This window comes from Mauremys mutica, chromosome 6 (assembly GCF_020497125.1).
Source record: "Mauremys mutica isolate MM-2020 ecotype Southern chromosome 6, ASM2049712v1, whole genome shotgun sequence".
In the NCBI taxonomy this organism is placed as follows: Eukaryota; Metazoa; Chordata; order Testudines; family Geoemydidae; genus Mauremys; species Mauremys mutica.
Genome location: NC_059077.1, coordinates 48661348 through 48686741, shown reverse-complemented (window position 1 = coordinate 48686741; position 25394 = coordinate 48661348). Strand labels below are relative to the sequence as shown.

At 41.2% G+C, this 25394-nt stretch overlaps 1 protein-coding gene across 2 annotated transcripts in view; it reads right to left on the bottom strand.

Annotated features, from left to right (window-relative positions):
- Positions 1-25394, bottom strand: part of RASGRF2 (Ras protein specific guanine nucleotide releasing factor 2) — a 197314-nt gene that overhangs the window by 30659 nt on the left and 141261 nt on the right. For both annotated transcript variants that reach the window (XM_045022488.1, XM_045022489.1), the window contains one exon: positions 16912-17018. In XM_045022488.1, the coding sequence (XP_044878423.1) occupies positions 16912-17018 (107 nt within the window). The remainder of the gene's footprint in view (positions 1-16911; positions 17019-25394) is intronic.

Here is a 25394-nt window from a genome sequence, read left to right as displayed (position 1 = left end):
TCAATAGGAGAGGAAATGTCTCATGTCACTCAAGTAATCCATCTGTGCCTAAGGAGCAGAGTAGTTGATGGGTTTATAACCATTGGCTAGAAGGATGGAGACTGAATGAGTAGAAGGTGTGAAGCAAGGAAAATACTGCTTAGATACTATGGTGATGTGTGCATGAGAAATATATAGATCTGATCATATAGCAAAGATAAAGAAAATGATCTACACAATTCTGACAAGGATGCAAGGATGTAGGAGGACCCATAGAGTAATTTCTCTTTTATGTAACCTCCATACACATGTGGAAATAGTCTTCTTTTAAATACCCCAAGGAGAGCATCCTATAAACAGGGAACAGAGAGGAGCAAAAGACTCCACAAAATCCTCTAGTGACCTCAGCATGGAAATCTAATTGACTACAGTGGATACTACAGTGATGAGGAGGGTGGGCAGGAGGTAGGTAAGTACGTAGATACCATACATGGAGAACTCCTGAAGAATCTCTACAGGGAATCCATTTGCAGAGTCAGATTATCTGACTTCAGCATAACCCTAAATGCTTTATATACAAATAACCCTCACATCACTTTAGCGCTCATAAATGGAGCCAGTGTTCTAAAGAATTCTCAGGCAACTGCAAAGAAGCCAGTTGGTAGGTTGCCATGTGAAGATGAGGAGGAGTGGTATGGGTTGTTAGGATAAATGTAACACAACTCCCCCATGACAGCCTTTACTGAATACATTTGAAATAATTTCATTAGACTCTTCTTTTATTCTAATTTTGTGTTATATAATATTATGCTTTGAAGAGGCAGAGGAATGGAAAGTATCTCCAGAAAGTTTTGGCAAGCAAGGCTGGCCCCTAAGGATGTGCTACACATCGGAGATAGGGCCTGGTATTTTGGGGGGGTCTATTCTCAGTTCACACCTAAGGGCAATTCTAGTCAACTGCCCTGAAAAGCCCTGCAGTTAGGATCCCATTTTTGAGTGAGGGAAGAAAGGAGGCCAAATGATCTCCCTTTCAGCTGTCTCCAAAGCAGTGTTGCCACATAACACCCCTGCACTGGCCCTACAGATGTTTCCTGGTTCAGCCAATACCAACACTAGCTATAAGCAGGGGCGACTCTAGCCATTTCACCATCCCAAGCACGGCGGCATGCTGCGGGGGGCGCTCTGCCGGTCCCGCGGCTCCGGTAGACCTCCCGCAGACGTGCCTGCGGATGGTTGGATGGTCTCCGGCTCTGGTGGACCTCTCGCAGGCGTGCCTGCGGATGGTCCACCGAAGCCGCGGGACCAGCGGACCCTCCGCAGGCACGCCTGCGGGAGGTCCACCAGAGCCGCCTGCTGCCCTCCCGGTGACCGGTAGAGCGCCCCCCGTGGCGTGCCACCCCAAGCACGTGCTTGGCGTGCTGGGGCCTGGAGCTGCCCCTGGCTATAAGCATGAAGACACACTGTGTTAAATCTTTCATTTCACCTCACCTTGTGGGCAGATAAGAGGCTCTACAGTGAGGATCCTATCTACAGAAACCACAGGAGAGGGGAACAGGACAGAAATCTGTGAGGGGATGAAGGAGAAGGAGAGAGAGAGAGAGAGTATGGAAAGAAAAAGTGGAAAGAGACCTGAAATGGGAGGGGAGAAAAAAGGAGAGAGATATTGGGTGGGAATAAAGGTGAACAGTGGCAGATTTAGAGTTAGTGGGGCCCTGTGCTCAGCTTCATTTTTTCCCTGCCCATCCCCAGAGGGGGGGAGCATTCTCTCTCCCCCTCCCTCCATTTTTCTTTTTTTCTGCATTCTCCTCCTGGGGCTCAGGGTTGGGGATGCAGGGTCTGGGAGGGGGTTAGGGTGCAGGAACAGGCTGGGGATGGGGGATCTTGGGGGAGTTATGGGTGCAGGAGGAGGCTCAGGGTTGGGGTGCAGGGTCTGGGAGGAAATTTGGGTGTGGGAGTGGGGTGGGGGTGCAGGGTCTGGGTGGGAGTTAGGGTGCAGGCTGGGCCGGCTTTAGGAAGTGCGGGGCCCAATTCGAACAGTTTCGACGGGGCCCCGGCAGGGATGACAAAAAAAACAAAAACACATGGGGCTTCTACTCACTGGGCGGTGCTCCGAGTCTTCGGCGGCACTTCGGTGGCGGGTCCTTTACTCGCTCCAGGTCTTCAGCGGCACTGAAGGACCCGCCGCCGAAGTGCTGCCGAAGACCCAGAGCAAGCGAAGGTCCCACCGCCGAAGTGCCGCGGAATACCCGGAGCGCCGCCACGTGAGTAAAAATTTAAAAGGCGCCTCTAGCCAGGGAAGAGGTTCTCACTGGGCGCGGGGCCCTCTTAGGCGCAGGGCCCGATTCAGGGGAATTGGTGGAATTGGCCTAAAGCCGGCCCTGGGTGCAGGAACAGGCTGGGGATGCGGGGTCTGGACAGGAGTTAGGGTGTGGGAGGGGGCTCAGGGAACGTAAGGGCTTTAGGGGGTGCTAAGTGGGCCCCAGAGTCCTCCTGAGTCCTCCAGCCCCCTTTCTGAATCTGGCCCTGTGAGCATGGGCTGGACTCAGGAGGAGCAGGAGCAGCCATGCAGCCGGAGAGAAACGGCGGTTTCCCCTTCAAAGTGCTGCTTCTCTCCGGCCAGCTGCTCTGTGCTCCTCCTGAGTCCTCCGGCCCGCATTTGCAGTGCTCCCGCTGTCCGCACCTCCTGCCTGCTCCCCTGAGGCTGTGGGTGAGCCTCCCTCCCTGCTCTCCTGCTCCCATACAGGTTCTACCACTGCAGAGCCCCTCCTGTGGAGCAGCCCTCCTGCAGGGGGTGCGCCGGTGTTGAGCTGCCCAAGTACCTAGCCCTGGAGCCCCCTGTTGTTAGGGGATCCCAAGCTAGGGCACTGTGTGTTTCATGGTAAATCTGCCCCTGAAGGTGAGGGAAAGATCGATAGAGTGGTGGAAATGTTGAAATAATGGTGGAAAGAGAGGAGGGCTAGGGATTGATATACAGGAAGGTAAAAGGAAAGACAATTTCAGAGAAACGGGGAGAGCATTTGGGAGGGAGATGGAGAAAGAGTTTTAACAGAGTAGGGAGAAGAAAAGCAAAGTGAAGGATTAAAAATACCAGATTAGAACAGAGTGAGAGGAACTTGCAGGTAAAACTACAGTCAGTCTGTGGTTGGCTCTGTGTGGGTGCACACAGAGAAGTGGAGAGAGCACACAGAGACTTCCCTCCCTCAGGCCCTGTGCAGGAGCCAACTCAAAACAGCAGAATAGCACAGGCACTAGAAAGGCTAGTGCTACCAGGGTGAGGCTGAGGCCATGGCTAGTCATGCTTGAGAGAAGTACAAATCAGAAAATCCCAGGCACAGTCAGTTGCATGAAATATCAAAGAGCAGAATCATGCAGTCTGCAGAGATCCACTCATATTTTCAAGTGAAGTAGGCAAATTTTCGAATGGACAGATTTGGCCCTTTGAGTTTATGAATATAGTTGGGCCAAATTCTGCTCTCATTAATACCAACATAAATCCAAAGTAATTTATATGAAATCAGTAGAGTTACTCTTAATTTACACCGGTGTCATAAAACAGAATTTGGCCCAATTAACTGATGGAACAGAACTGAGTGGAGGTGCACTTGTGGTATACTAAAATAAAATTTAATTTTCCAATGTAAAAGCAAATTTTGAAAAGCATATTTTGATCATAATTCCTGTGATGGGACAAATCCTGATAAGTTAACTTGAACTGAACCAATTATGGATGGAGAAGGAGTGGTAACAGAAATAATAATTAGCTATAGAGGGAAATTTAGCTCTGACCTCTCCTAGACTTATTTCAAAAAAAGCAAAGGAGGATCACTTTGCCTTTCCTCTAGTTTCAAGTGCAAAGCAGGTACCATCTTTTGGGGAGAATGCCAGTCCTGCTTTTATAACATCAGTTTTGTCTGTCGTCCATAATTGACTATAATTCATTTAAAAGTACAAGCTATGTTAATAAAATGACTAAATAATTTTCATGGCACATCGTATAAACTTTTTAATTTCTAGGCATTCTATAACCTCATAGTATTCTGAAACCTTGAAAGAAGAATCTAGCCACTAGGTATTGTCAGATTAAAGTTTTCAGAACTGATGAGAAATGTGACATTTCTGCCTCTACGTTCTATGAGTTAGAATGTTTAACTGAACCACAAAAAGAACTCACTGAAGAGGGACCTGTCAGACTCCAGCAGAAGTGAGTGAAGTATACCTCTAATCAGTTTGACTGATTGTATGCTTGGCTAGCATTCTGAGGGTAACTCACATTCCCTGAAGGGTCATGGAAGATCAAACCCTTACACTTCTGCAACCTTTTGCTTGAGTAAAACAACAATCAAGTACATTAATATTTTATACAAATATGTATGCTACATACAGTATGTAATTATGCTATATACAGTATGTAATTATGCAAATTAGAGCTTGGCCCAGCTCAACCCTCTCTTTGGTCCACAGTTAAGCAATGAAACAATCTGGTATCTTCAGTATCAGTGGCCTTAAAGATGTCTGTCCTCTCTGCTGCCTTTTTTGTGGACTAGGTAAAGAAGATATTTCCTCTAGATGTAAAAGCTACATTGATCCAAAGATGCCCTTAACATAGCTGGTTGGATACCACACCTGCTTAATGCCATAATGTTTGTATTGTACTTAAAATGGCTTATTCAAAGCCCTGTATTTTTCTCCTGGTTTCCTTTTACACTGTTTAACAATGTGCCTAATACATAAGATTTATACCTCCTTTTCCGTGCTATAAACTGCAAATTAGAATTCTCCCACTTCATGACCAATAATTCATCGGAATGTTTATTTATAAGAGAGAGAGAACCAGGTAACCCCACAAAGTTTCACATTGTTGTGGGCAAAAAGTCCTGAAGAAGATCTCCATGTAGCTCAAAAGCTTCTCTCTCTCACCATCAGAAGTTGGTTCAATAAAAGATATTACCTCACCCAGCTTGTGTCTCTATGATTCTGTCAGACATACTATACTTTATACCTTTAAATATTAACAGCAGGTTGAAGATACATATTAATATTATTATGTATTGTGCTGAAATGGAATTGTCTCAGAGAATCAAAGCGTAAGTATGCACTATAATTATTGATACATAACTATGACCATTTCCCCAATTATTCAATTCCTTGTACTTTGGTCACAAGTGTCTGATTTTCATAATCATCACTAAGTGGTATCAATGACGATAGTATACAAATTTCTATACTGAATACTCACTTGAGCTGAGCTAGCACAAAGGGGGAAGTAACTTGCACCAAGTAAAAGTCTGGAACAGGGGAGGAACCACTAACCAGAGACCAATTCAATTCCTGCTCAGCTGCCCAGGGCTTGTGGCAATTCCACATTCATTCTCAGTGAATGTATATTGGTAACACTGTAACTGCAATTCCACAACTGAATGTGATTAGCAGGCATCCATCTTCAGCTAATCAGAGGGCAAGGATTTGCAATATCATTCTAGTTGTGATCCTCAAAGAAGATTAAGGGTATAGGCACACAACTCCTAATGGAATTCAATATAAGGAGAGAACATAACTGTATTTGGCTCCTTTGGGAAGCTCAGCCTCCATGACTATTTTTCAGTATAGGCAAATCTTGCTCTGATAGGCTAATACAATACTTCACTTCTCACTGGCTCAGAGTTTTTCAAACATTGCCAGCAATAAGGACACTGTTTCAGCTTCTTACTCCCTTCAGCAGAGGCAGAAAAAACTCCAGTTTACAACTTATAATGTTTAGATGAAAGAAGAAAATAGTACCATAAAGCAAAGAAAATGAGGCTGTAGAACTGTTTATTAGGGTATTAAAAGCATCTATAGACTTCATTCGCTTTGCTTCATTTTCCCTCCCTCAGTGGGAGTTTTATTTTCACAAGCCCTCTCCTTTCCCCACAAGCCAGCAAGGCTCTTAAGTCTTGCCCTCACAGTAACTTTCACAGTATTTGTGTTTTACTTGTTTACAATGGTAGACTCCTACGCTGTTTCTCTCCGTTCAGTTTGGGAGCAAAGTGTAGACATAAACATTCTGCGGTTATTCTAGCAGAAGAGCTTTGTTCACTTACAGGAGGTGGTTCAGGACAAATAGAAGGGAAAGAAGAAGGAAAATGAGGAGGAAGTGGGGAGAGGGAATGAAAAGAAGGATACAATGCAATTTTTTTAAAAAGAGCTAAAAACCTAAATAATTTACCTTTCACCCAAAAATTAATGCCAACATAGATTTGATTCTCTTGCTCAGTTTGTCAAAAATAAGATGTCACATTATTTGTTTGAATGTTTTTTCCAAACTTGTATCCACATCTTGTGATCAACAGGAGACAGTAGTTAGCTTTCCCCCCTTCTAAAAAGGACAGCAGTTACAGTGTTACCAATATACATTCACTGAGAATGAATGTGCAGTTCTGACGATGTATCACCAAAGTTTTTAAAAATAATTAAGAATTCTTTCCTTCAGTTTCAAAATAATAAATGCTTTATTAATTCACATTCTCACTGAACAACCCTAACTGCTTATTTTACAATGACTCCACTTTCATTTTAGATTTAATGATATTGTCTGTGTTTAGATAACAGAGTTTAAAAAAAGCTTTTTTAAAAACACCCATTACATTAGTTTTGATACAGTTTAGTCATTTACAAGGTACTTTATAAAGCTAACTCAGATCATAACCCAGCAGAGGAAAGACCATCCAATCCCCTTCCAGGAGCTGCAAGCGATGGCAGGGGAGGCCATGAGAGCAGCCCCCAGCTGCTGACACCGTCATTAACATGGCCACCTTTTCTCTTCCCAGGCTCCTATGCTAACACTGAATCTATACCGTGGGGTGGAAGGTGGCCACAATGGGAACAAGCTCTTGGACAGAGGAGGACTTGGGCAAAGGAGAAGAGGGAGGGACAGGATGGTCAAGGCTAGGGAGATAAGAGTTAACAACCCCTCGATGTGTATCTAACATCACCTCAGACATTTTACATGTACATTTGTCTGTGGTTGTCTGTCTGTATTGTTTATTTAAATTATAAACACTTCTGGGAAGGAACTGCATACTCTTCTGTTTGTACAGCCCCTAATATATTTTGGCCATTAAAGCATTAGAAATCATTATCATTATTATAATTTTAGGGATCTGTTCATGTATAAAGAAGTAAGCACTTCACTGGCACCTCACTCACAGCACAGAGACAGAGCTATTGTTATGCACTCAGTTAGAGCTATTTATACATTGCAACACTGAGCACTCCTTCTGGAATAGTGTTCTTCCATCTACTAAAAAAAAGAAAACGTCTAATACAAGTATTTTCTTGTGTGTTCTTATTCACGTGAAATAATATATTTTTCAGGTTAGTTAGGTTTAATTCAAAATGGGGCTCACAGACTTCTAGCAAAAGAGGTTCATAAGAACATAAGAATGGCCATACTGGGTCAGACCAAAGGTCCATCCAGCCTAGTATCCTGTCTACCGACAGTGGCCAATGCCAGATGTCCCAGAGGGAGTGAACCTAACAGGTAATGATCAAGTGATCTCTCTCCTGCCATCCATCACCACCCTCTGACAAACAGAGGCTAGGGACACCATTCCTTACCCATCCTGGCTAATAGCCATTAATGGACTTAACCTCCATGAATTTATCTTGTTTTCTTTTAAATGCTGTTATAGTCCTAGCCTTCACAACCTCCTCAGGCAAGGAGTTCCACAGTTTGACTGTGCGCTGTGTGGAGAAGAACTTCCTTTTATTTGTTTTAAACCTACTGCCCATTAATTTCATTTGGTGGCCCCTAGTTCTTATATTATGGGAATAAGTAAATAACTTTTCCTTATTCACTTTCTCCACACCACTCATGATTTTATATACCTCTATCACATCCCCCCTTAGTCTCCTCTTTTCCAAGCTGAAAAATCCTAGCCTCTTTAATCTCTCCTCATATGGGATCCATTCCAAACCCCTAATCATTTTAATTGCCCTTCTCTGAACCTTTTCTAATGCCAGTATATGTATACTGTATGCAGTATTCGAGATTATGGGCGAATATGTATCGATTATATAGGGCAATAAGATATTCTCCATCTTACTCTCTATCCCTTTTTTAATTATTCCTAACATCCTCTTTGCTTTTTTGACTTCCCTGCTCACTGTGTGGATGTCTTCAGAGAACTATCCATGATGACTCCAAGATCTCTTTCCTGATTAGTTGTAGCTAAATTAGCCCCCATCATATTGTATGTATAGTTGGGGTTATTTTTTCCAATGTGCATTACTTTACATTTATCCACATTAAATTTCATTTGTCATTTTGTTGCCCAATCACTTAGTTTTGTGAGAATGTTATGTGGGGGTTGGGGCGGAGGGAGTGTCTCCCCTGCAATGGCTGAAAGACAGGGGCCTTTAATATCTCTTTCCGGGGAGAATGCTCAGGCTATATGGGGTGGTTCCCACACAGCTGCTCTGATGCCAGTGAAAATCATCTGTTAAAGACCACCCGTTTGCTGCTTGTATTTAGCAGGGGAAGGAGGGTAGGATTAGGTTAGTGAAGACTCACCCCAATTCCTTTCCTTTCTCCGTGTGTGTGCGCGCGTGTGGTGGGGAGATAAGTTCATACATGTGCACATAAATGCACATATCCATAATCTAAACAAGCTAGTTTGCCTACACAGTGGGAAGGAGGCAAGACAGGGAGAGAAACAGAGAACTTGTTGTTGTTATTTCTACCTTGAAGTGACACCACCCATCTTAACAGATGGGCCACTTGATGGGGCTGGTGGAAAGTGGGGCAACCCCCATTGAATAGGGGAGGAAAGCATATGCTGTAGGGATACAGGAATGGCCATTTCCCTTCCAGAGTCTCTCATTGGTGGGGAGGAAACTGATTGGTTCCTTGCCCTCCTCTTGCATTGAATTAAATCCTAGTCTGGGTTATGTGGAGACTCCTCTCATTCTGTTTCAGCAGTCCCACCCCCTACCCGGTATTGGTAGCTTCAGGGCTGTTTTGAGGCCAGGAAGGATTATTTTCTTCTCATGGGTCCAAGTTGGCATAAGCCTGGGGAGTTATTTGCCTTTCTCATGGCATCCTGGAGGCATAGTTAAGTTAAATGGGAATCAATTTAGTAATTAGTGGTAGTACTGAATAAGGAGGGTAGTTCATCACAACTTGTAGCTGGTTTTCAGTGCAGTTAAAAGGATAAAAGGATGAGTGATATGAGACCCCTCATTGGGGAGGGTGAGAAACAGGACTTGGATGAGTGAGCTAAGGCTTAGATAGTCAATTCTGAGTTATAGGTTATATGGTAGGAGTACTGGAACCATTTATAATGCCTGGTATGTAAGAGTATGGATGACAGTGTGGGTAGCACCTCCACTGTGTTAAATTTATTAAGTTGCAGCCTGCTGCTTAACCATTGCTGTGTTTGTCCTCATTTGCCATGGTGTCCAGATCAATACAGGGGAGGCTTTCTCATTTTATCCTGATGGGGGCTGGATAAGTACGTTAATTGATTAGATGAGCCACCTGAGCCCTTTTCTTTCTCTTTTTTTGTTTCCTTTAGTAAAGAAGAACAATGTGATGGAAAAATTGGGCAAAGAGCCCTGCCCCCCCCCTTAGTGTCTCACAGGGGAGCAGCACTTACAGGAATGTTGGGTGTTGGAGTGTTGTGGGTGTCTCATGAAGGGCAGTATATATGGCAGTGGGTGTTTCAAAGGGGCAACAATGGGAGGAGCATGCTCAGAGAGGAGCCTCTGTCAGGGGAGCAATTATGTATTTTGTGAGGCGTGCACAAGGCACTAGTAAGGCAAAGTCCTTACAGTTAGTCACCAAAACACACAAAATTATAGTCTTTATGTTGGTAAATTGCAGAATATTATGTTTATGGCCCTCTTTTAAGCGAATAAAATCCATCCTTTACTACCAATGAAAATAATGTTTCAAGTGTACTGTGGGGTCATAGCGTATGAGGTAAGCACCCTTAACGTTATATTTAGTTGTTCTTGGAGGAGCTGTAGATTTGACAGTGTCTTAATGCTTAAGTGGTTTTGTCATTTTGGCAATCTTAGATTCAGTAAAGGCTTATATCTAAAGCAATGGTGCCCAAACAGTCTTTGGCTTATGGTCTGAGCGGTTATTACAAATTAAGGCTCTGAGCTATGGCTGTCCCAGGGCTGCGGAACATTTCTGCCAACATATAATGCTGCCTTAGCTAGACAATAACTCTTTGCTTGCCTTCCCATAGCAGTTCTTATCCCATATTCCTTTTTGGCACAAATCAATCAGTCATTTCTGCTTTGTCTGTATCTTTCGTCTGTCCCTAGTCACTTGTGGAAACAACACACAAAGCTGAGTTGCTGCAATGTGCAATATCCATCCTGTGCTAAAGACCTCACACTTTAAAGACTCTACTGCACTGAAACACTGGATTAGAAGAGTTGGAGAATCAAACTTTACTCTGAGGAAAAAGGCAATGAAGGATTGGGACACCAAGCTATAGTTTCCACTTTGAAAATACACTGTACTGGGTTTGAAAATAATTTCCTCTTTCTCGTGACTCCCTCTCTTACCTCATTCCTCTCTTATTTTTAATATAGTATTTATTTGTGTTTTCAAAGGCATTTAGAGATACATAGGTACTCAGAGTAATATATTTTTGCATAGATTTGATATAGTTTGAAATGCGTATTACAGCGCAATATTGTTTTATTCATGCAAGAAAGCATATTTTTGATTAAATATTTATCTGCCAGTATTTTCATAAGTGTTTGCAGTAGCATTTTTATGTACGGGTAACCACACCATCAGATGTTGCAGAAATTATGCTTGGTGTAAGTAGGTAGGTGGACAATTGGGATAGTCATTTTGTATGGATATCACTATAGATGAAAAGATCATATTATTTTCAGTGCAGTGCACTGTGATTTTAACACAGGCCATAGTTTGCCTCTACTTCTTATATGTTGGAAAGTAAATATAGTATCAGCTAATATACAGCCCTCTTTGAACTGATCTTGGGAATGTCTGATTAGAGCTGTGATTTGTTCCATATCATGTATATCATGGGTGATTTTCAGTTAAATCTCAAGTGTAGGGGTTTCTTTCATGCATCATAATATGGTGCTATATTTCTTTGACTGGTGTTAATATTCTGAACAAGAAAAATTCTTTGGTGTTCCAAAGGTTTGAGAGAATAACACCCAAAATATAAGATTGTTATCAATGTATATGGATTTTTTTTCATTAAACTTAAATGATGAAAACATTTGGTTCTGTGGTCATTTGTCCATATCCTCTCTGCCAGAGATTGGGGCTGTTTAAGTTAGTTTCATTGGTCATTACTGGAGTATAAAAGAAATGCATGATAACATTGTGGACAGAATTTCAATGGAAAGTAGCTGATGTGGACATTTTTAATCCTGTCTGCGTAGGTGCTATTCTTTATTATAGCTTTGAAATGAGGGATGGTCTGGTGGTTAAAGTACTGGGCAGGAACTCAGAAGATCTGGATTCAATTCCTGGCTTTGTTACAGACTACCTGTGTGTCCCTGAGCAAGTCTATTAACATTTATTTCTACTGCAACAGAGCTCAAGGACGCAAACCAGGAACCCATTTTGCAAGGCACTGTGCAAACACTTCACCTCTCTGTGTCTCAATTCCCCATATGTAAAACGAAGGTAATAATACTTCCTTTCAATCACACTTTTTCTGACTTGTCTACACTGTAAGCTCTTCAGTACTGAGACTCTTTCTTTCTATGTATATGTACAGGACCTAGCACAATGGTGCTCTGATATTAGCTGGCATGTCTAGATGCTGCCTCGATACAAATAATAACGTTCATTTTAGTTTTAAATGTAATAACTTACCGATTTCAGCATAATTTATTGCTACATAAAGTTATACAATGAGTCTCTTCTATCCATCTGTTTGCAGATTATTATTACATCCTCCAAGTTACATGTTGATTGCTATCAGTTTGACTGGCTGTGTTGTAAATAGGGATAGTTATAAAAAAAGGTTTTGTATTTTCTTGAATGACTCCAAGTCTGGGATCTGAAAGAGTTGGTTTAAGTGTGTCAATATATTCTATTCCTATTTCTTTAAGATCACAGAGGCAAAATTTGGGATGTCAGAAATATTTAACAGGAGAGCAAGATTTTGAAGATTTTTTTCCTTAATTGTTTCCTTACAGTAAAGCTCTCAACTCATGTGTTATTCTGGGTCTGTTTGTAGAATTTATAAAGGTTAAGTGACTTTCCCAAGGCTGTGCATAGAAGCAGTGGCAGAGTCATAATTAGAACCAAAAATGGCTCTTGGTCCTTGGCTTATTCCAGTAGAACTCACTGCTTTAAATGCTTTAAATGCTATTAGCAGCATTATCTCCTGTAAATGTAAACAAACTTGTTTGTCTTAGCGATTGGCTGAACAAGAAGTAGGACTGAGTGGACTTGTGGGCTCTAAAGTTTTACATTTTTTTTGTTATATAACTGCACTCAAAAAGAAAACAAGCTACATTTGTAAGTTGCATTATCACAATAAAGACATTGCACTACAGTACTTCTATGAGGTGAAGTGAAAAATACTATTTCTTTTGTTTGTCATTTTTACAGTGCAAGTATTTGTAATAAAAAGTAATAATATAAAGTGAGCACTGTAGACTTTGTATACTGTGTTTTAATTGAAATCAATATATTTAAAAATGTAGAAAAACATCAAAAATATTTAATACATTTCAATTGGTATTCTATTGTTTAACAGTGTGATTAATTGCGACTGCTTTTTTTTTAGGGCTGTCTATTAATCACAGTTAACTCACACGATTAACTAAAAAAATTAATCTCTTTGCTATTTTAATGAAGGGCAGAGATTTTGAACAATGTGCATGTGAGGTAAATAGCAGTCTCTTTTTAGCAATCCCTGATTATATATATTTCTGTTAAGGAGCTGTTAAACAAAACAAGACAAACCCTTATTATTAAGGGCTTATTACTAAGTTGATGAAGTTTGTGGTGTAATATTGGCTCAAGGCTGAAAGTCAGCCTAAACACTTACTATAGACGTTTATTTTATTTTTAAAAAACAAATGTAGCTTAGGTCAAAGAGCAAAGAAAGTGTTCAGAGGGTTGACAGTCTTTGCTCATAGGGTAGATACAGGGATAAAAGACCCATGGCATGGCCACAGCTGGCACAGGCCAGCTGACTTGGACTCGCAGGGCTTGGGCTGCAAAGCTAAAAATTGAAGGATCCTAGAGCTCGGCCTCCATCCCGAGCCTGAACATCTACACAGCAATTGTTCAGCCCTGGAGACTGAGGCCCATGAGCCCGGGTCAGCTGACCTGGACCATCCCTGGGTTTTTTATCCCTGTGTAGACATAAGGCTGTCAATGCTCTTCAATTGTAGGATAAAGATCTCACTGATGCAACCACTGATTCCACTACACTGGTAGGAATGCTAGCGTAGGTTCTGACACCTTTCATCACTTTTACTGTCATGCTTTTAATTAACATAATGGTGAAATTCCTGGAACCTTGTCTACAGTAGGGATGCCATTGGTGCTACTAGCTGAACAGTTAGTAGCACCAGTTTAAGGTTCTCTGGGACATGGGAACTCTTTTTGTTATATCATTATTCATTGCCTAACACAATGGGACTGGGGCCCCTCAGCACTACCACGATACACAGTAATAATAATAGACTTAAAATTCCCTACCATCTCAGCTATTTAGACCTCAAATAGTCTAACAAGTAACCGATGAGAACTTGGTGCATCCACTAGCATGGCCAAACTGTCAAGTTTGTTTCCAAAAATTCTAACAGTCTGACCATGCTTGTGATACACAGAAAGATTTTATTTTATCTTTTTTTTAAAAGGGCTGGACAGAGGAAGAATAAGGAGAAGGAGCTGTTGAAGGATTAGAATTTAAATATATTTACTTACAAATAAAATTTTTAAAATGCCATAAAACATATATACAAATAAAAACACAAAGTGGTAGAGAATTATAGGTGGGGCTGATAGCAGTTGCCCAAAATAAGTGCAGTTGCCCAAAATTTCCCATTCTAAGATCATTTTCAGTTGCTTATAACTTTACCAAACTTTAACTGTTTGGGCTGAAATTTTCCATGCTGATATTTGACACATTTGTCATTAAGTATTATGATTGTTACCATTTATTTATATTATAGTAGCACCCAATGGGCCTTTTGTGCTAAGTGCTGTGCAAACACATAGGCAGAGATGGTCCCTATCCCTGAAGAGTTTACAATCTAAAGACAAATTGCAAGATGTGAATGTAATAAGCAATAGGAGGCAATGGGAAGGGAGGACGAAGGTAACAATAATAAATTAATGTTTACATAAACTAATAATGTGCACAACTTGATGATTCTGAATCATTTTACCTTGTTTCAATCATTACAAAATATCCACAACACTTCGTACACCTTTAACGTTTGTCCACAGCTCCTCCAGAAAAGTGTGTCTCTGGACTTCTTTTTTTTTAAAAAAAATCTTTATTTTGTTTGTTTGTTTTACCCCTTCTATTTAGGACTAGTTCTTTCTAAAACACCTAACGTTCCCCCTCAACTCGCTCAGACAACGAGCCCCCTTTTTCTACATAATCCCTCCCCCTCTTCTTGGAGTGCCCACTGTATCTGGTCAGGAGAGTTCTGGATGCTGTCCTGGTTCAGCAATGGATCCTTGCTGGTGCAAGAGATCATGAAGTTCAGTGCTCAATTAGTATACACAATTCCCAGTTTTTATGACACTTTGGTGCTTGGTTTGTCCATCACCTAATCCTCTGTTCAGTCACCATACTTTCCAACCCCTCTATCACCACCAACCTATCTCCTAACCTTACCAAACAGCAACACAGTCCCAACTTGGAGTTCCATACTCTCATCAGGTCCCTGAAGCTGTAAACGTGACACCCTGATGTTGCTGGGGGCATATGCAAGAAGTGCACAGAAAACAGCTTGAATTGACTCAGCTCCATCCTTGGCACTGTTAGCAGTGGTGCTCTAAACAAGTTAGGTATTCAGCTATTTTGAAAAACTTCTTTTTTCTTTAAAACAGTTGAAATAAATATTTAGTTGAACAAATAAAAGCTGGTAGTGTGTATACAAAGCAGAATTTTAATAGGGAATGTTTAGAATCGTATTTACTCTCTTGGTCGGCAGCAGGGATTATAGAGTATTATTTTCAGGTATGCAAAATCCCATGTGAGCCGATGATGCCAGTTATGTGTGAATTAAAGATTATGGAGACAGCCAGACCTGGGATTGCAACCAGTTATAAGCCTTCTTTTAACCCCCTCACTTCTCATATGTTTGTCAAGAAAAAGATTTTCATTTCAAATTGCTTGTGATTACTACAAGGGAGTTTCACAGTATGGGTTGTTCAGTTTAGTGAGGGGAGGAAGGATGGAGACTAGTGAGGACTATCAATAACAGTGTATTTTGTTCAAAATCCCAACGTTCTTCAGGGCAGTGAAAGAGAACGCAGAGCAAAGGTGGCATGGGACTCTGCTGAGCTTAGGGTGGCCTGTTTCACTCTGATCCCAGTGCCTTGCAGAATCTAGGAGCTCCACAGAGTCCCTAGCCTTCAAGGCTGTCTGAATCCTTCAATCAGCTCCCTTCTTTCTAACCCCAACACCAACTTTTCCATCTATGCATTGCTTTTAAATGATATGTTCTCTATCAACCTTACACTTTCGGTTAAACCTTTGGCCTGGGAAAAAAGAAATGGACTTTGGCACAGGAGACTATTGCAGTAAGTTGTGCAATAAATAAACTGCAGATTAAGTGTTCTTAATCAATACAGACAAAATACTCCATAATAATCACTGGTTATACTGTACCATTTATTTGGGGCTTTCAAAAATGCTTCATGCATTTCCACAGAGATCTCCCTCTCCCTCTTGTTTAAACATTTTTTAAAATTGAATGATGGCTGGGATTTTGCTGCACATCTTGTAAAGCCCTCCGACATTTGTTTCATGTGCCCATGGAATACGTAAAGGGACAGTGCTATGTATGAAATTTCTGTTAGTTAATCAGGTTGTTTTTTCATTCAGCACAGTTTGCATTGTGCAGGAATCTGTCTGTGCACATTGCAGGATTGGGGTCCACCTCTGTATTTATTCGATACACAAACACATGACTATGTTCATGCACAAATAATTTCAGTACCTTCAGTAAGTGTATTTGAACCAAAACTGTTTACTATATAAGCACTGACTATCTAAAAGATAAAAAACAGCTTTGTTCATTATTAAGACATTGTCTGAAATAAATAAAACAGACAAGACACTTTAGGATGTAGGGATCAGGAAACAATAAACAATACACACTTTATACAACATTGCACGACTAGATTACAGTATTATTGGTCTTCCTCTGAAGCTTTAGGTGCTGTAAAGCACTAGACACTGTCAGGCAAGATATCAGACTAAATGGAACAATGGATATGGTAAGGCCTGTTTCTAAAATAATTGGTAGTCTTAATTATTTATAGTAAAAATAGCTGTTATATAGATTTCTTCTAGTGCTTTTCCCTTGTCTGTTTCAACAGGTTTTACTATAGTAAAGCAGCCTTGCAAAATTGCACAAGGCGAGTAATTTTGTACCTGAACTGGTAAGTTGTCAGAACAGCTTTCCAAAATAGCATGAAGGAGTCTTCATTTATGCAATAATTTATTCTGATACATTAAACTTCTATAGTATCTTGATGGCAGGATCTTCTCATGCAGTTTGACTTCAATTTGACCACTTCTATATTATATACAGCAGCACTGCTCAGGAACATTTTATAGCCAGAGTTGAAGTGATAAGAATTCTATGACTGGGCTGAAGAAAAGATTGTGACCCTTTCCATTTGCAAGTCACAGAAAGAGAGTACATGGTGAAATTCAGCTGTAAAATGGAACTGAAAAATACCTGAGAATGTTTGGAGACCCAGTGACGCAGGACATTCAGGACACGATTAGTGGCTGCTCTGCGTATTATGAACTCTTTGTCACACATTCGTTCAGAGTTGTTAAATCCTGTAGGAAAAAGTTATCATAATTACACCAAGTGAACAAGTAGCTAAAACAAACCCTTAAAATACATTGTTAATAGTGCTGGTAAAGTGAAACCACACCAGACATTTCTATGTAATGAAAGAAAAGGAGCAGATGCAGAATACGTCAAATATCATTTGGGCTATAGAAACATTGCAGGATTCACATGAGCTAATTCCTCCCTACTGTAGCTAAATAGTTTCCTACTGTGCTTAGCTTTGAGTAATAAGCTGAGAGATGGTTGTCTGCCTTAATCACATAAAAAGATAAGAAACGGGAGCGGGGAGGAGAGGGCGGAGAGAGAGAGAGAGAGAGGCATGGGACAGAGAAAATCAGACAGGAAGATTGTGGAAGAATGATGAATATGGTTTAGAAAATGGAAGTTGAGGAACCAAATGACAAAAATGTTTGCAGAAGAAAGGTCCCTTCATAAAAACATGACAGTACTGTTCAGGTTATATCAGCCAATAAAGAAAGCCCTCCATGGCATTCTTTAAAAAATTGGTGTGATTAGGAAGTGGGAAGGGAAGTAAGAGGAGATATGTTTGCACATTAAGTTTGATTTCCTTGATTTCCAAGTTAGTTTGTCAACTGTATCATGTCCCGGCAGATTTTGTGAAGACATGTCTGTTTCCTACTCTACTATATTTGCTTAAGAATATATATTTTTAGAAGCATACTAGAAAATGACTTCCACAATTTCCTCCACGATTTCTTTCTGCAGTTCTCTAGTAGCCCTGATTATAATATACTATGTATGCTAATGAATATAACATTTTTATGCTTCAAGTACTTGAATTAGAAAGTATTCAATGATTTGAAGGTATATTTAGGAAATTCACATTATCCATCCTAATTGTAACTGTAGGTTGCTTGTTAGGTTCAGTCTTTGACTGTACTGCTTTTGATGTCCCTCACAACTGAGTCCTGGTGCTTGATGCCTTCTCCTGTATAACTAGCACTTTGAATAGATTTATTATTTTTTAAAAATAAAAACAGCCGCTAAAGCCTCTTATGCTGTTACAAATGAAATGACAGATTAAAACTTCTGTGTACTCTGTGAGAAGTACTGAATGTATGTTGGGAGAATGCTTCTTTTAAAAGCAAACCAAAACCAATCTAAACTTCTGTTATACTTCTAGAAAGGTGCACAGAAAAAGACACAGAAATTCAACTAGGTCCTGTATTTTATACTAAAGATTAGACTTCAAACCCAAATTTGTCTTACTGGGAATATGCATTTCAGGGAGGGCCTTTGTACTTGGGCATATTATACTGTGGCTGACATTTAAGATGCAACATCAAAGGAAATTTCATATTAAAACATTTTCAAGGGTTTAATTGCCCATAAACAGCACAGCAAACAAAATCTCAGTGGCTTTAGCCAATAAAGGGTAACCTAGGTAACATTTCTCTGCCAAATATCTATTCCTTTTACAGTTAACCTCTTGAAGAAGCAATTAGGCATACATATTATAAATTGTTCAGTTAGCCACTTGATTGCAGCACTGAAAGTCACAATGAAAATTATATAGTAAACCTCTAGAGACTATTTCAAAAGTAATGCTAAGAGGAACAGTAATCCCATTTCAGGGGAGCTGGAAGGGAAAACAAGAGGAAACCTACAGAGATTACTTCCACTTTTCTGCAAAAGAATAGGGAAAAAACAGAAAGAAAAAAAAGTAAAACCTTCAAAGATCTCTCCTCTTGTGCATACTCCATTACTCTACTCCCTCACAACAATGTTTTCATCAAATTTTAAAGTATTTAGTTTATTGCACAGACTGGGAGTAAAATTCCCTCCAATCCACCTCAGGAATGGAGGATGGTAACTCTGAAATGTTCGTAACTCTGAACAAAATGTTATAGATGTTCTTTCAAAAGTTTAAAACTGAACATTGACTTAATACAGCTTTGAAACTTTACTATGCAGAAGAAAAATGCTGTTTTTTCTTTATTTTTGTTGAATTAAATGTAAACCTATGGAAGCATATTTTGTATTGTGTAATAATTTACCACTGTGGAGCCTTTAAAGGACTCCCTCTCTTTATCCCAGGTTTTAGTAATGTCTTCAAGACTCAGAGTCATTTTTTGTCAAAAAGGCATAAATGGATGACGTGTGTCTGGTGAGTCTGTGGAGCTTCTCTATTACACCATCTACTTCAAGGGAGCCAGGCAATCCCAGGGCATCTGAGCTAAAGTGATGGGTCAATAAATGATTCCGTTGTACATATTGCTGTGTCCCTGTGACCAGAAGTTAATACAGATGTTGTAGCACCTGGAATGGAACTATACCTCCATCACCAACCAAACACATAATATGCCTCTCTATCCATTCTCTCCAAGGGAAGCCAAACTGTAAATTAGAATTACCCCATATAGAGGCTTTTGTATGGTGTCTGAGTTGAAAATGGAAATGATTAGCCAAAATCCCCTCCTGGTGGCCACTGCGGAGGATACTCTGTTTTTCTCTGTAGGGTAACATGAAAATCTTAAGAGCGCAAATACGGTGACCAGTTTCATTCATTCTCTTCCAATTCCCACCAATAAGGGCTTGTTATTCTTATGTACTGGAATCAGTGAGGGGCTTGGGCTGTAAGCCCGATAGAGGTAAAATATTTGGGCCTGATAGCAACTGCAAGGAGCATTCAATAGCAGCCACTGCTGTTTGGAAGGAGGTGACCATAGCTTTAATTGGGAGAGATATACCTTAATTGGGAGGCATCTATCTTTGCCTTCACTGGCAGACATCTTTCCTACAGGTGGGCAGGTCTCTCCTCTCCTGGATTTGCAGATCAGAGTGGTGCTTGCCCTTGCTACTGAGCCCCCAGCTGGCATCAGCAGAGTTTAAGGTGTGTGGTTTTTTGGCTAGTAGACTGCACTAGAGTACTCAGGAGCTCACTCTGCGTTTTCCACTGTCCCTGGTGACTGGCCAAGTAATTTAATCTCATTTCCCCCAACTGTAAAACAAATCAACAATACTTATCTATCTCAAAGGAATGTTTTGCTTACTTAGTGTTTTTGCATTTTGTAGATTGGCTACCATCCATATATATCAAAACATTATGATTATTATAAACACTAAAATGCAGACTGAACATTACAAGGACATAGATGAATAGATTTGACTCAACATCTGAACTCCCTTAACAATTGTTACTGCTCTCAATACACTGAATATCTTTTAAATATTTTTATATATACCATCTCACCTCTAAAAAAACAATAGCCATTATTTTCCTGAGATCCATCCATTTATTCATCAGCATTTTTAAAGCATACATCACTGTATGATAGTATCTAGATACATACTACCTGGGCTATACAAAATTAATTTCTTCTTTCTGGTCACCTCATGTGTGTTTATCTATGGGAGGAAGTGATCTATCCCCATGGCTTTAGGCTACGGGCTCAAGTAAACCATGTACTGAACATCTCCTGTGAGTGCAGAAGGCTCTCAGTTCCCAATGGCTTCAGTGGGAGATGCAGGTGTAGAGCACCTCACAGGAGGCACTCAGTACTCCAAAGAGTCATATCCTGCACCATCACCAGTAGTAAACATAAGAACGTAAGAATGGCCATACCAGGTCAGACCAAAGGTCCATCCAGCCCAGTATCCTGTCTACCGACAGTGGCCAATGCCAGATGTCCCAGAGGGAATGAACCTAACAGGTAATGATCAAGTGATCTCTCTCCTGACATCCATCTCCACCCTCTGACAAACAGAGGCTAGGGACACCATTCCTTACCCATCCTGGCTAGTAGCCATTAATGGACTTAACCTCCATTAATTTATCTAGTTCTCTTTTAAACCCTGTTATAGTCCTAGCCTTCACAACCTCATCAGAAAAGGAGAAGGTTACAAAACACCATGAAAAATTAGTTCTAATAAGCAAACTGGAATAACTACTTTAAGAGAAAATCAACCTGTCAAATCTTCATCTGTAAGAATTACACACTACTTATAAATGCTAAATATACAGACTTTGCTGCTTAATAGATGATTAATTAGTTTTTGGGTTGCTGCCATATTCAAAAATTTCTACAGCTGGTAAATGTGATAAAAGTAACAATGTGATATAATTTGCCAAACAACAGAGCGACAAATACAAAGATGTTTATGGGGCAAAGTAACCCAGAGATCTTTTAGCTGTTAGCACTTTATGTGTTAAATGAAACAGATTTTAAAAGCTTTAAGGGTGAAAAATGAAGCAGTCGAGATTCAGGAAATGCCAAAGATTAAGTGGCCTGTGAAACTTTGACTCTGCTCCCTTATGTGCACACATTGTGATACAGCTTTTAATCACATGAGCACATGCTTTTATTTCCACAAAGTGACTACTGTATTTACTCCCTGTGCAGCAGCAGAGTCGAGGCTGTGGGCCTGTGCAGCAGAAAGTCTTCCAGAAGTAGGAAGTCAGAAGCATAGGCTTCCTTTAAGCCCTACACCATCTGGGATTGGAGGCCTGGAGCTGGCTGGCACATGGTAAGCAGGTGCAAGGGGTGCAAATTGCATCTCCCTTTCTGCTCCACACAAATGCCAGGGGAGGGGAATCAAGGTTTATGAGCTTCATCTACCAGATCTGTTCTCCCTTTGCTTTGAGGGACCCCGCAGAATCCATGGGTAACTACAGCCACTGCCTGATGGAACTCAGATAATCCACAGAGAGCCCCTGCTTCTCTTCATAATTTCCTCCCCTGGCAGCCAACTGCTTCAGTAGCCACGTTTCCGTCAATTCTCCCATACTGTGACTTGGTCCTTCTGATGAAGTAAGAAGATTCAAAGCTATCTTACACTGCTCTTGGCAGCATTAATTTCTGCAATATTTTCTGCTCTGATTTTCAAGGGGAACAGCTGCTTCCTGTCTCTGTTCTTCTGCAGCTGGACACACCACTTCCCATGGCGTTCCAGCCAGGTGAGGGCTATCACCCACTTGGGGAAGTGGTGCGTGGAGAATACAGCACAGCTTTCCTTCCTATTCTGTTCACGATTTTAAATCATATTTGGTCCATGTTTCCATTCTTTTGCTTTTCCTTCATGCCAAGCAAAATATTCCTCTACACTATCCACTTGTTTCCTTATCTGACCTTTTCCTGGTGCTCACAGTGAACTCCCCTGATCCCCACTAAGACCAGGGTGCAACGTCACCATACAACACCTTACAGAGGAGCTCCAGAAGTAGTATTTCTAACCATCAGTGCTCCTTGTATGCAGCTCTTCAGTGTGACTTACTTCTACGGAACAATTTTTCCCAGTGTCTGTTGACATGAACATATACTGTTACTACAAATAAGGCCTCTTAATATAATGGTGACTGCTGCAGGAATCGTATCACAACTTCTCAAATGTATTGATAACTTGCCAATGAACACAAACACTGCCAGCTCCACTGCATTAATTCTTTCAATATGATTTAATCGCTGGGTATACTTTGGCCATGTACTTGCCTTCATGTTATATAACATAAAATCCAGTTTAACTTTCAGACAGTTTTCTTACATGCATTACAAGCAAAAAACAGTTACTTACTGTTGTTCTTTGAGATGTGATGCAGATGTGTATTCCATGTAGGTGTGCCAGAGAACTTTGCCTAGCAGTACCCATAGGAGTGGCACTTGCATCTCATGGCCCTAGTCCATCCCTGACTGTATAAGGGTGGCACCACCCCAACACCAATTAGTTCCTTCACACCAAACATCAGAAGCAGAGACTCCAGTGCAGAGGGAACGAAGGGTTGGAAATGCACATCTGCATTACATCTCGAAGAACAACAGTTATAGTAAGTAACCATGATTTCTTCTTTGACTAGATGCAGCCATTATTCCATACAGGTGACACACAAGCAGTACTCACAGGAGGTGGAGCTCGGAATCTGTTTAAACAAGGACTGCAGGATTGCCTTCCCAAAGTCTGCATCTGAGTGGGATACAGTAGTAATGGTTTAGTGGTTTGTCCACACATGTACAAAGGATCAAATGGCAGGCTTGCAAATGTCCAAAATGGGAACATCACAATCCATGTTTCCTGGGCTCTTGTAGAACGAACTTGTACCAGGGGGTGGAGGGGATATAATGAGCTACTTTGTATGCTGTCACAGTGCAGGAAGTTATCCACCTGGAGACCGTCTGGGAAAAAACTGCTTGACCTTTCATTCAGTCAGCATATGACACAAACAGATGAGGTGAAGAAAAAAAGAATTTAGTCCTATCCATGTAGAAAGCTAGACATCGCCTGACATCCAACATGTGAAGATGCTGCTCCTCTAGGGTTGAATGTAGTTTAAGAATAAACAGCGATAGATATATGACTAGGTTCAAGTGAAACCGAGAAAGCACTTTAGGCAAAAATTTAGGGTGCAGCCATAGGGTCACATTGTCTTTGGCAAACTGTGTGTAAGGAGGCTCTGCCATCAAGGCCTACAATCACATTCTTTCCTTGCAGATGTCATTGCGATTAGGAAGACAGTTTTCTCACACAAAAGGGAGAAAGGGGAAGTTGCCAGAGGCTCGAACAGAGGCCCCCAAAGAGCCACTAGGACAAAGTTAAGGTCCTACAAAGGAAACAGTTCTTTTACTGGGAGTAGAAATGAGTGACTCCTTTCAAGAATCTTAATACCCTGGCATTTGAGAATACTGACTTCCCCTGGATGGCTGGATGAAACACCAAAATTGCCACCAGGTGCACTCTCAGTAAACTTAGTGTAAGACCAGAACACTAAAGACGTAACAGGTGCTCCAATATGTCCTGGAAACAAGTCAGCCTACGTTGAACTCCCCAGACCAATGACCATATCAAGAACCACTTCTACTTGGCCAAATAGGTCGTTCTGGTGGAGGGTTTCTTACTACCGAACAAAACTTGTCAGACTCGCTCCAAACATCGTTCCTCCTCTTCATCTAACAATACAGCATCCACACTGTGAGATGGAGGGAGGTAAGTACTGGATGCAAAACCTGACTATGATGCTGAGTCAGGAGTTCGGGATGAAGAGGAAGGGATATAGAAGATCAGATCGATAATGTGAGGAGGTCTGAGAACCAACACTGTCTCAGCCAAGCTAGGGCAATGAAAATGAGCCTAGCATGGTTCAATTTCAGCTTGAGAATGACCTGCAGGATGACTGAGCTAGGAGGAAATGCATACAGAAATGCCAATTCCCCATTTATGTGGAAAGCATTGATCAGGGAGCCCGGACTGAGACCCTCACAGGAGCAAAACAGATGGCATTTCTTGTTGTTTCTAGTGGCTAATAAGTCAATCATTGGAATGCCCAAAGTACAGAAAGAGACTGCAGGACCTTGGGCTGCAAAGACCACTTGTGGTTCAGGGAGAACATTCTGCTAAAATGATCCACTGTGAATGGCACAAAGCTCCAGAATACTGATATGCAGAAAAGCTTCCTGTTCTGAGCAGAGGCCTTGAACTTTAAGCAACCCCAGGTGTGCTCCTCAATCCATTAAGGAGGTATTGGTAACCATAATCCTGGTTGGTGGAGACCAAGCAAAGGAAACTTTCTGACACACATTGTCCTGCATTGTACACCATTGTAAGAAGTCCAGGATCGGTGGGGGAAGTCAGACCAGACTGTCCAAAGGATGGCAATTCGGATGATAGATTGAGCCCAGTCACATCTGAAGAGGACGTAGGTTAAGCCTGATAAATTGGACTACCTAACTGCAGGTAGCCATATGACCTAGCAATCTCAGGTGTACTCAGACTGTGGCTGAGGGTTGAGACTGCAGTTCCAGACAAAGGTTGCTAATCACCTGGAACCGGCCAGTCAGCAGAAATGCTGTTGAACTTGTAGAATCTATCAGGACCTCAATGAACACAATACTTTGAACTGGGACCAATGTTCACTTCCCACTCTGCGGCCCAGACAATGGCATAAGCATAGCGTGAACTGAACATGAGAGAGAACTTGTTTGGCCTTGCCCCTCAGTAAACATCAGCCAGATACAGGAAGATAAGAATTCCCTTCTTTCTCAGGTACGCAGTTATCACAATCATACATTTGGTAAAAAACCTAGGAGCTGAATACAAACCAAAGGGGAGCATGGTGTACTGATAGTGCCCATCTGCCACGACAAACCAGAGAAACTTCCTGTGGCTCAGGAGAATTGCTACATGAAAATAAGAACTCTGAAGGTCCAGGGCAGCAAACCACTCATTGGGATTTAAGGCAAGGAGAATAGCTGCTAGACTGACCATCCGGAATCTCATGTATGTACATCTCTGATGTATCTGTTGAGATGGCAGAGGTTGACAATAAGTGTCACCACTCCCTGGCATTTTGGAACCAGAAAAAACTGGGAGTAGAATCCCTGTCACAATGCAGCAGGGGAACTTCCTCTACA